The sequence below is a fragment of the Crocodylus porosus genome, unplaced genomic scaffold (genome assembly GCF_001723895.1).
Source record: "Crocodylus porosus isolate Cpor-Errol unplaced genomic scaffold, CroPor_comp1, whole genome shotgun sequence".
NCBI lineage: Eukaryota > Metazoa > Chordata > Crocodylia > Crocodylidae > Crocodylus > Crocodylus porosus.
The window spans coordinates 78,583,810-78,596,029 of record NW_017728943.1 but is presented as its reverse complement, the minus strand read 5'-3'; the positions used below and the strand labels follow the sequence as shown (position 1 = coordinate 78,596,029).

The following is a 12,220-nucleotide window of genomic DNA, read 5'->3' as shown; positions in this document are numbered from 1 at the left end:
TTAGCCTTCACTACCTCTGTGAGCTGACCTAAGAATTCCTGGTCAAGCTCTTCTCCCTGGTTGCGAGGTCTGTAGTATTAATTTCTTTGAAGTGAAAACAATGAGTCCACCCTCAGCTGTCTGAAGATGGAAGCTACAGCTGCTGCCCTGTGAAGCAGGAATCAAAGCAGGGTATTTCTATCCTCAGCAGAAAATCAGCTTCCCTGCTGAATTCCCCCCAATTTTGGGGGGCTGATTTTTGGGGAAAGGTGCATATTATATATGAGAAAATATGGGATTTACCTGACTGATTATAAAACAAAGTTGTGACCCTAATGGAACATTCAGATTTAACGTCTGCTTTCCAATCTTTGCTGAGTTGTCTACCTTCTAGGGAAATAGCAATTCTGTAAATATATATTTTTAAATGTTACAGACAGAATACTTGTCATTTAGTAGGAAAAGGATTGGAAAGAATGAAGAAAACCTATAACTACCCCAGGACAAGAAGGTGGTGTTTAGAATGTATGTTATGATCTTTAATCTTATTCCAGAAGTCCCATGCCAAACCACTGTCCTCTATCCTCATGCAGATGCTTTCTTAAGACTTATTCTTCCACATGCCCACAAGCAATGAGTCAATTATATTTATTTTTATTAATTAAAACTCCCCAAGAAATTGTTCCATCATGATGTGAACATTCCCTATCTGTATCCCCCATCTGTTCCAAATAAAACAATAATTAAAAAATTGGGTAACAGTATGTGCCTAAATGTTAGTGAACCCCTGCCCCAACAATGCATACTTATTCTTAAATACTCTTAAAGAAAACCTCCTTATTAGAAGAAAGTGCAGAAACCACTGTACTAGCTTCACTTAAAAAAATTCTTAAAAAATTCTATTTCAGTTGTTAAGAGGAGAAACAGCCCTTCTGAAGAGATCATCCTCACATGGTAAAGGTATTTTTAGTGCATAGGCTATATTAAACAAATATTTTTTTTCATGTAAATTCAGCTTTTCCTAACTTGCTTGGGTAAGATAACAATTCTTGAAAACTTCTCCACAGTAATTTAAACATTTTTCACAGAAAGCTCTAATATTTGCATACTAGAAAAGTAGGCTAGAAGGGACTTTCAGAGGTCATCTAGTTCAACCCCCTGCCAGAGGCAAGGCCTATCTAAACCATCCTATACAAACCCTTCGTCTAGTCCATTAGTAAAACTACACCATCATCTCTGACACAACTACAAGGCACAAGACTGTAACCAGCCATATGTAAAGCAGGGGGACAATGGTAGCCAATGTCTTGCTGCTGCAAGGTTTGTTAAAATACATTCCAGTGATTCAAGGAAAAGGGCCACACCTCTGTTACAGAGAAAGGCAAAACCTCCTCTTTAGCAGAGGTGTGGGGGTAAACAAGAATTCTGCTTTTGCTCCTACATACTAGTGCTACTCAAACTTTGCCCTGTGGAGCAGTAATATCTGGCCTACGGTGCTCCCCAGATGTCTGGAAATTTTGCATCCGGACAGCAGTGGTAATTAATGCTGCCACTTCTCCCCCATCACCATATTTCCAAGCCCATGGCCAGACAGCATGATCTTGTGCACCAGATTGGGCTGGCATGTGTGGCTGGGCCACTGGGTCTGATCTGCTATGTGCAAGACCAAGGCTGGGGCTGCGGGCCCAGTCTGGTGCTCATGGGGCTGGGACTGGATCCAAGTCAGTGGGTCCAATTCAGTATGCATGGGGCTAGGACTCGATCTAGCACATGTGGGGCCAGAGCCAGGGTCCAATCCAGAGCATATGGGGCAAAGCAGTGGGCCCACTCTAGTGTGCAGGTTGGGGCCATGTGCTGGGACTGTTCCTGTAAACCCCATGCTAGATTAAGCCCACAGACTGATGCCATGCACTGGATCTAGCCCAGGAACTGACCCTCCACCCCTAATCTGGCTCACAGCCCAGAAAGGTTGGGCACCACTACTATGTACTTTGGTCAAAAGTCAATAAGATAGTTAAGATTAATAGTGGTACTCATATTGGTTATAAAGTTAGTCACCTGTTGAAAGAATTTGTTGAATTGAGGCCTGAGTTTGACTGTTTTAGCTTTAATAAAAACCATTACAATAAAAACTATTACAGTGTTTTATGAAAAGTGTTGGGTAAAGCCGAGGGTTGCCCTGTATTATGTGGAACACTAACGATGCTTACTCTAAACACTAAGAATAAATTTTAATATCCTTAAAGATTAAGGACTTCAAATGAGATTTGTGTGTGGATATGTGATACTGCTGGAAGCAGAACTAAACTTTTTTTTTCCAACTGAAGAAAAATTACTGTCTTATACTGAAAGAAAAGGCAAGAAAGAATTTGAAACTTACTGGTTGTCTCTTAAAAGAATTCATGCAACTAATGATGCTTGGATTGATTTCCATCAATTTGCATGATTTTCCCTTTTCCTTTTAAAATCCAACACTTAAGAAGGATGTTGTTTCCTGGATTACATAATGAACAGCATCCTCAACCAGAGGCGTGATGAGCAGCTTCTGCATCTTGAGCCCAGCAGCAGCTGCAGTGGCCAGGCAGGCAGTGGTGACAGCAGCTACTAATCTTGTACTCCTTCATAATTGGCGTCCAAGGCTACTGCATCAGTCACAAACCCCTACTGTCCTTACCAACATTCCTGAGCGTATTATTGATTAAAAATCTTGAGAATGCCATTGTCTTTTTTATACATCACTTTAGTAGGTTCTTTAACACGATTCATGACTGTTTATTGAAAACTACTTGTGCACTGCTGTTGACAAAAGTTGGATCCAGGGGGGTGCACTGGTGTGAATGCACCCTCTTCCACTGCTGCTGCCGCCACCCCCAGCTGACCTGGGAGCAGGGGTGCCTCAGAGCAGCTCCCGCTCTGCTGCTGACACAGACAACAGCTCTGTACAGGGTACTGTGAAGACAGCAGCAGTGACAAGAGGGTTGCCTCTTTCTGCACCTGCTGCTCCCCAAATGTGATCTCCAGTGGTCAGGAGCAGGTGGTGGAAGGAGCAACCTACCCCTTGCTCCTGCCATTATCTCCAGTTGATGCAGGCAGCTGGGTGTGGGGAGGGCTGGGGGAGGGGGAGACGGTGAAGTCAGAGAGTTCTCCCTGCCTTCCTCCAGCTGCGGACTGCAGAAGCAGCTGCATGGGGATCTTGGCTGGCCAAGGACGGCAGTAGCAAAGGTCACAACGTGAAAACTAGATACTTGTATGAAAAATTAATTTCACTAACCTGTTCGCCTGAGGAGAAAAGCAGCTCTGTGTACTGAAGGGTTGAAATCTTTTGCCTCTTTTACATTATCATGGGTAGATGTTCTCTCACCTTCCTCCAAGCTTACAGAAGAACTCTCCAGGGTTGTATGATCACTAGAGCCAATGCTGAGCTGAAAGAGGGAATCTTGTGTTTTCTTTTTTTCTTTCTTTAACATGTGCACTAGAATATCTGCAGGGCATTTTAAGGAAATTACCTAGTATTGCCTTTCTGAAAACAATATTAATCTTTTACTTGCAAACCCCTGATCATGCAAGTAGCCCTGTTGAATCTAATAGAACTATTCAGATATGCAAAATTTATTCAAGTGAATATAAATTTGTAAAGTCAGTAGCATATTTTGTAAGTATATGTATTTGTACTCATTTTCCCAATAGTCAATTCATTTTCTTGTGAGCATAAGTAAAATCACTTACTGGTCACAGCTATTTATCCTACTCAATCAACGCTTTGATAAACGTAGTAAATATTTTAAAGCATTGCTGAATAGTTGAAATGTTAAAATCTAATTTTTCTTTCTAAATAGGTGACATTCTATCTAGTTTTATTATTCCACAACACTGAAACATTATCTTATGCCTTACAAGTTTCATACCAAACTTAAACTGCAGGTTGGAAATCTGAAATTTCAGAGGTGGATTGTCAAGCACAGAATAAAAGAAAAGACACAAATCATGGATTTAAATAAACACCTGCCACTTATACTACTTAGTCATTAAAAAGATTTTTGGTATCAAATATTTTAAATAAGGAGCATAAAGATTTTTCAATGAAATTCAGCTAACATTTAGCAAAAAATCGGTCAGGTAGTTTGAATCCCTATGAGATACTTTTTGACACTCTTCATTTTAATCTTAATGTATCAGGTAAATGCATGCTAAAAAATTGGGCAATATCTGAGGAATATTATCAAGTTGTCAAGGTATAAAAATGATTTGCCTTAAGAAGTTATTCTTATCATAGCTCCTAGAAACTATCAAAATACTTGGGAACTCTCATAAGTAAATGACAGAACAACTAGTTCCAATACCTTCATCCCAGCAATCACAGCGTTCATTTTAGTTGTAAATTGTACAATTGTTTAGGCTGAAATATCTACTTCTTGTGCCTAGTAAACAAGTTCTGAGTTTAACTTGGAACCTTAGGCTGTTTGCAGATGTTTAAAAAAACCCAAAAAACCATGCTTTACTTTAAATTTCATGTGCCCCCATGCCAAGCCCAGCGCATGCCCAGAAGAGGCATCATGCTCACTGGACCCAGCTAGCTAAACATCTATATAAATCATACATATACATGCTTTAGTGGGGCTTTTTGGGTGCTTTTATCTAATAGCTGATTGAATCAGATGTAGATAAAAGCGTTAAAAAGTCCCACTGAAGCGTCCAATCTATACACACAGGGTGGAGCTAGGTCAAAGTAACACATTGCTTCTTCTGGCAAAGCATATTTTTTTTCTTTTTTTTTTTTTTTTTAATGTCTGCATGCAGCTTTAAATGTTAAATCTGTGGAGGTCTGATTAAAACTGACTATTGCAAGAAATATGTCCTCCCTGTATTTATACAAACAAAGCCATGTGTGTACATCTGGCGCAAGTGTATGTGACTATTTGGTATGTGTTTTGTTGCTGCTTCACTAGTTTTTTTTTAAACTAATATAATGATTTATATCAGGAAGTAACACTTCTGGTAGATCCAGAGGTTAAAAGCTAAAAGGTGTTCTAAGCCAAGTTTATAGCCAAAATTAACTCCTCAATTTTCTTTACAATGACCATCTTGTCTCCGGTGCTTGATGCAGCAGGAACTAAGAAGTGTTCCTACCATTTAACTTCATCACTATAAAGCATCAATTAGAAGCAGAACCTACTCACATTTAAAATACCAAACTTATGTGGAACTGTTGAACACAAAGAATGCAGTTAATTTTGTTTTTTAATAAAGCTGAATTCTAAAGCATCTCTGCTCTCCATAAATTTACATATTATTTGCCAATTTTCTTCCATTATTCAAGTTTTGCCTACAGATCAGCCACTAACTCAGTGACACGGTAATGCTGTGGTCTGCCTGCAATTCTGTCAGCCAGCTAAAAATAACTGCCCTTTCTACATCTTGCTAGGCTCCAGCTACTCAAATTTTTCCCGTGAGTCAGTAAAATGGACAAAGCACATCTAAGTAGTTTATTTTTTTAAATAAGCACATAGAATAAAGGTCCAGCTTTAATTTAAATTTTAAAGTTGGATGTAAAGTACACAAGTTTTACATTTATTCTAAAGGCAGAGTCCAGTAGTCCCCAAAGCAGCATTTCATTTGGCTAAAATAACACTTACAGGAAATTCTATTCTTTGTAAGGTAATAAATTGTTTTTTATATAGTATCAGAGTTTTCCATTCTAGACACATATTTTCATTTGCTTGCAGAGAAGTTTCTAGACCCACATGTTTGGATCTGGGTCAGAACCTCGCTCAGGCACAATTAGATCCAGCATTCTGACCTGGTCCAGAACTGAAACAGGACCTAGTCCAAAGTTGGGATGCTGCTAAACAGAGAGAGAAAACTGAAAACATGCCTAGTATATTAGTATTGGAAGGAAGGAACAATCCCACTTCGTATACACTCCCACCTCAGATTGTAACCAGATCAATTTAAGTGTAAATTATTTCTTTTCACGAAGGATACTAATTTCATTGTCTCGTTGCTGAAGAATTTCTCTCAGTTTCTTAAATTCCTCTTTCCCCACTGAAATATTCTTGTCTCCAGTGATGTCAGGTGCAAGAAGATTTTTATCAGGAATCTTTGTGTGAGTCATCAGTTGCTATGAAATAAAAAAGGATATTCTTTTTATAATATTCTTACTCTGTTCATTTCCCCTATCGCTGTGTGACTGTCTACTTGGACTAACAGGCTTGAAAGTCCCTTTATGGATCTCTGAAAAGGAAAATCCTTTCAGTGGCTGACTGTAAATCAGTGGGCACAGCTACATGAGATACTAACTGCACAGTAGCCTAATAACATTGCAAAGTAGTGTTGCCAGTTCCAGGCAAAAAGCCATGCTAATATGTTACTGTAAAACTGACATAGAATTGTCTATCCCAAGAGAAATACTATCCGGGGACAGAGGACAAATCATACAGACACCCATGTTCAAAGGTAAGTCCTAAAAAGTTTCCAAAATAAGAGGTACAAACAATTTATCCTGGGATATTGCAAAATATATCTATAGAGTTATCCTGGGACCACATCACTGAATCAATGGCAGAAAAGTGGCAGAGCATTCAGCTGATCATTAACCCAGATTAGAAGGATGATGCATGTACAATCCAATCCCAGGATATTTCTGTTTCAGGATAAGCACAGCTACAACTTGTCAAGGGACAAATGCAACATCTGTTCCTAGCCTAACTGTATATTCCATCTATTTCTCAAATCTATTCCAGTCTGCCATGAATTTCTCAGACCTGCTGAGCCCCTACATACACTTCTCTGTTTTCCAAAACTTTGTCACTGGTTTCCAGTTCTTTCCTCCTATGTCCTCTAATGCTTTCAGTTCATTTGTGGAGCTTTCAACACATCCTTATACAGGTAGAGAACATACCTTTATATGATTAAAACAGTATTTGATCTTGCGCATATCAGGTCCAACATCCAGTGTACTCTCATGATCAGTATCTTCAAGAAACTTTTTGATTAGCTCATCCAATCTGTAGGAAAATAGGAGAGAAAATACCATAAAGTCCTCACGAGAAAGTAGACAACAGTAAATTAGTGACTCAAGCTTGCCCAGTGTCAAATTCTGAGCTGCCAAATGTGTTGCTTTTCTCAGACTATTGCTTTAGGGCCATTCTATTGCAATCTACCTCTGTTTCTGGTGCCGGATTTTATGTTTAATGTAGGAAGGACAGCAAAGGAATCTGGTTATTGATTTTATAAACAGTTTGGAACTAAAACACATTGAAGAGAATCTTTTGTTTTCCGGCATCTTCCATAATTTAAATTATTTATAAGTAGTTTTCTCATGCTTTCATATAATATAATTCTATGAGTGATGCTTCAGATAGTTTGTGCCAGGATTTTTCCATATATGTGTATATGCATGGAAATGGAAAATTGAATTCTTTTTTACATGGAGGATATTGACAGACATGTGAACTTCACTTTCTAGTTTCAGTATATAAAATACTCCAGTAGATCATCAGATACAAAAATATAGTTCCCTATCTCAACTACTTTCTCTCTCTCATACATATCTATCTATCTCAGACCCAATGCTCATTTCTGATTGCTGAAATTATTACAATTTTTATTTATTGACTGGGGCCAAGTAAGAAAAAAAAATCTTGTTCTATTGAAAGCAGGTCCATTGAGAACATGAAAACCAGAAATGATAGTGTTTTGTTTTTTTTATAATCAAATGATGCCCTGGGATGGGGAAAACCTGCCCAGGGCAATGAAACTGCAAAGCTCATTTCACTGAATATCAATAATCTAATTCTATCAGCAAACAGTGTTTAGAATCTGGTAGTTGAACAGTGTTTGGACACACATATCTGGATGTCCCATTTTAGGAAGAATGAAGGGCAGGATGAGTGTTTGTTTGGAAACCCAATGCTTTCCTAGACTGAGCTTCACAAAATAGTAAAGCTGTCACAGGCTAGAAATAGATATCACCAAAAGAAGCAGATCAGCTATGCTGGGATGTGTCCCAGCACAGCAGATCCATTTGTTCCAAGAAGGGTTTCTGGGAAGAAATGGGATCCACCTGATGAAGAGAGGGAAGAGCATCCTTGCAGACAAACTTGATAACCTAGTGAGGAGGGGTTTAAAATAGGTTAACCTGGAGATGGAAACCAAAGCCCTGAGGTAAGTGGGGAAGCAGGACACCTGGGGGAAGAGCAAGCAGGAGCAAGGAACAGGGGAGGTGCTCTCATACTTCCTGAGAAATCAGGGCAATCGACTCATTACCTCAGGTGCCTGTACACAAATGCATGGAGCCTGGGAAACAAGGAGGAAGAACTGGAAGTCCTTGCACAGTCACAGTACTATGATGTGATTGGAATAACAGAGACTTGGTGGGGTAGCTTGCATGACTGGAGGACAGTCATGGATGGGTACAAACTGTTCAGGAAGGACAGGCAAGGGAGAAGAGGAGGAGGAGTTGCACTTTATGTAAAAAAGCCATATGATTGCTCAGAGCTCCAGTATGAAACTGGAGATAGGCCTGCTGAGAGTCTCTGGGTTAAGGTTACAGAGGAGACCAACAAGCATAAATGTCATGGTAGGGGACTGCTGTAGACCGTCAGACCAGGACAAAGTGATGGATGAGGCTTTCTTCAAACAGCTAATGGACGTTTCCTGATCACAGGCCTGTTCTCATGGGGGATTTCAATCACCCTGACATCCGCTGGGAGGGCAATACAGCAGTACACAGGCAGTCCAGGAAGTTTTTGGAGAGTATTGGGGATAACTTCCTGGTGCAAGTGCTGGAGTGGCCAACCAGGGGCTGTGCTCCTTTCGACCTGCTACTCACAAACAGGGATGAACTGGTGGGGAATGTAGTAGTGGATGGCAACTTGGGCAGGAGTGACGAGATGATTGAGTTCAGGATCCTGAGGAAAGGAAGGATATAGAGCAGCAAAGTAAGGACCCTGGACTTCAGAAAAGCAGACTTTGACTTGGTCAGGGAACTCATGGGCAGGATCCTCTGGGAAGCCCGTCTGAGGGAGAGAAGAGTGAAGGAGAGCTGGCTGTACTTCAGAGAAGCCTTACTTAGAGTGCAAGAACAAACCATCCTGATGTGCAAGAAGACTAACAAGTATGGCAGAAGACCAGGTTGCCTTAGCAGGGAACTCTTCAGTAAACTAAATTACAGAAAGAAACCTTATAAAAAGTGGAAACTTGGACAAATACACAGGGAGGAGTATATGAGCATTGCTCGGGCATGCAGGGATCAAGTCAGGAAGGCCAAAGTGCAGTTGGAGTTGCAGCCAGCAACGGACATGAAGAGCAACAATAAGGGTTTCTACAAGTACATTGATAGCAAGAGAAGGATCAGGGAAGGTGTGGATCCCTTACTGAATGAGGGAGGCAAACTTATGACAGAGGATCCAGAAAAGGCTGAAGTGCTCAGTGCCTACTTTACCTCAGTCTTCACAAGCAACGTCAGCTCCAACATTACTGCACCAGGCAACAGTTTGGGGAGGAGGTGAGCAGCTCTCAGTGCTGGAAGTACAGGTTAGGGACTATCTAGAAAAGCTGGAGGTATACAAGTTCATGGGGCCAGACAAGATGCACAGGGTGCTAAGGCGGTCGGCTTATGAGATTGCAGAACCAATGGCTATCATCTTTGAAAACTCATGGTAATCAGGATGGGTCCCAAATGATTGGAAAAGGGCAAACATAGTGCTCATATTAGCAAGGGAAAAAGGAGGATCCAGGGAACTAACTACAGGCCTGTCAGCCTCACCTTAGTCCCTGGAAAAAATCATAGAACGGATCCTCAAGGAATCCATTTCTAAGCACTTGGAGGAGAAAAATGTAATTATAAACAGTCAGCATGGATTCACTAAGTCATGCCTGACCAGCCTGATTGCCTTCTATGATGATGTGACCGCCTCTGTGGATGCAGGGAGACCAGAGGACCTTGATTTTAGCAAGGCTTTTGATACAGTCTCCCACAGCATTCTCACACGCAAGCTAAGGAAGTATGGGCTAGATGAATGGACCGTAAGGTGGATAGAAAACTGGCTGGAGCATCGGGCTCAGAGAGTAGTAATCAATAGCTTGATGTCTAGTTGACAGCTGCTATCAAGTGGAGTGCGCCAGGGACTGGTCCTAGGGCTGATTTTGTTAAATATCTTCATCAATGACCTGGAAAATGGCACTGAACGCACCCTCAGCAGAGGTCGAAAACAATGGTGAGGGGGCTGGGGGACATGCCTTATAAGGAAAGACTGAGGGAACTGGGCTTATTTAGTCTAGAGGAGACTGAGAGGGGACTTACTAGCAGCCTTCGACTACCCAAGGTTGTTTTGAAAGAAGATAGACCTAGACTGTCGTCAGTGGTGGCAGATGACAGAAAAGGAGCAACCATCTCAAGTTGCAGCAAGGGAAGTTTAGGTTAGATATTAGGAAGAATTTACTCACTAGAAGGGCAGTAAAACACTGGAACAGGTTACCCAGAGAGATGGTGGAAGCTTCATCCTTGGAGCTTTTTAAGACCCAGCTTGACCAAGCTTTGGCTGGGATGATCTGGTTGCGGATGGTCCTGCCTTGAGAAGCGGGTTGGAGTAGATGATCTCCTGAGGTCCCTTCAAACCCTAATTTTCTATGCTTCTATTTCTCTAGGCAAAACACATCACCCATTGTCTCACCTGTTCATGCTGTGGAACAAGGGGCCACATCTTCTCCTGGTGTTTGAGGGGCCCAATCCTGCATAGCACTGGGCCCCTGAAGCTCCCAAAGACTCTGCCCAGCTTTCCCTGCTTACAGAGATGCACCCCAAGGGAATTTCTGGGTTGTGTCTCTGTAAGCAGGGAAAGCTAGGGTTTCCTGTTTGCAGAGATATGTCCCATGATTTTCTAAGGGGCTTTTTGGCAAACAGAAAACCCTCGCTTTTCCTGCTTAGAGAGCGGCACTCTGAGATTTCCTCTATCATGGGGCTTGAGGGAACCAATCTTGTGCAGGATGCCTGCTACAATAAAGATGTACATATTAATGCCACCTTTGTTGTGGGCACATATTTTGGTCATTTGTGGTGCAACAAATGACATGAACATCTGTTTACTTGGTCTTTGTGCCAACATAAACAGGTTTATGGCAGCACAAAGACAACAGAAGGTGATGTCTCTTTCCATCCCTTGTTTCCTGATGATGAAGAGTGAGTGCTCTTTGAAGGTTGCAGATTCACCACACATTAATGGAATAGGTTTGGCATTAGTTTCAGTAGATAAATCCTTGGAAGTCTGGAGGGTGTGGGTTGGATATGGAAACTGGAAAGACATAACAAATATCTACTACCACCCAGCTCCATCTTTTTATGACTTTTCTATTGCAGCAAGATTTCCGGGGGATCTTTAAAAATGGGCAACATATTACAAAAACTACTGCTGTCTGTCTACCATGACCCAGGTTAGTTTTAGCTATTTTTTGCTTTTCTATTTCTTTTATCAGAGGAGAACATGTGAGCCAAATACTTTGTCTATATCATTCATTATGTACTTGGTCACTGACATAAACCACTTGGCAACAGATTTCCAAAAATTCAAGAAGAGTGCTATTCTTGCATGCTTAATTTGCAGCCCCTGAATATTACTATAACCTATAGTCTCAACAAATGCAGTCAAGGGCTTCTTTTTCTTCTAAGTTTATGCATGTCTAAATGTCTCTAATTCCTATGATCTTTCTTGAAATTAAGCACTCATATTCATGGAATTAAAATCTGTACCCTGTAAAGGAACCATTTATTGCTGATAGATACATGCAGAGGCATACTAAGGCACACACACAGATTTCTTTAAACCAAAATTGGGGCAAAATTCTGACAGTTTTCTCTACAAGATATACTTACTGGAGTCACTGCCTTATACAGGCAAACAGCTTAAGGATAAGGCATTAAAAAAATTAAATGAGTTTTAAAAGTGTTCCTGGCATAACAAACATTTGTTTCATAGGTTACAGGAGAAAAGAGATGTAAGCCTTCTGTGGGGCACTGGTCAGCAGCAATAAGGGCTGGGTTCAATTTTGGGGTACTAAATATATTTGACCTTGGCTTGAGCCTCCACCCAGACCACCTGGGAAACACTAAATTAATTACTAGGGTGTCCTGCATAAATAAAAACCCCTCCTTGCAAGCAGTGTGAACACAAAGACAGACTTATTACAGAAAACAGAAAGAAATACCAAAAGCCATTTAATAAAGTCTATTGGTGGCACCCTCTTG

At 40.9% G+C, this 12,220-nt stretch overlaps 1 protein-coding gene across 3 annotated transcripts in view; it reads right to left on the bottom strand.

Annotated features, from left to right (window-relative positions):
- Positions 1-12,220, bottom strand: part of KIF6 (kinesin family member 6) — a 415,530-nt gene that overhangs the window by 204,593 nt on the left and 198,717 nt on the right. For all 3 annotated transcript variants that reach the window (XM_019549619.1, XM_019549618.1, XM_019549620.1), the window contains 3 exons: positions 6,878-6,983; positions 5,962-6,097; positions 3,251-3,460 (listed from right to left, as the gene is read on the bottom strand). In XM_019549619.1, the coding sequence (XP_019405164.1) occupies positions 3,251-3,460; positions 5,962-6,097; positions 6,878-6,983 (452 nt within the window). The remainder of the gene's footprint in view (positions 1-3,250; positions 3,461-5,961; positions 6,098-6,877; positions 6,984-12,220) is intronic.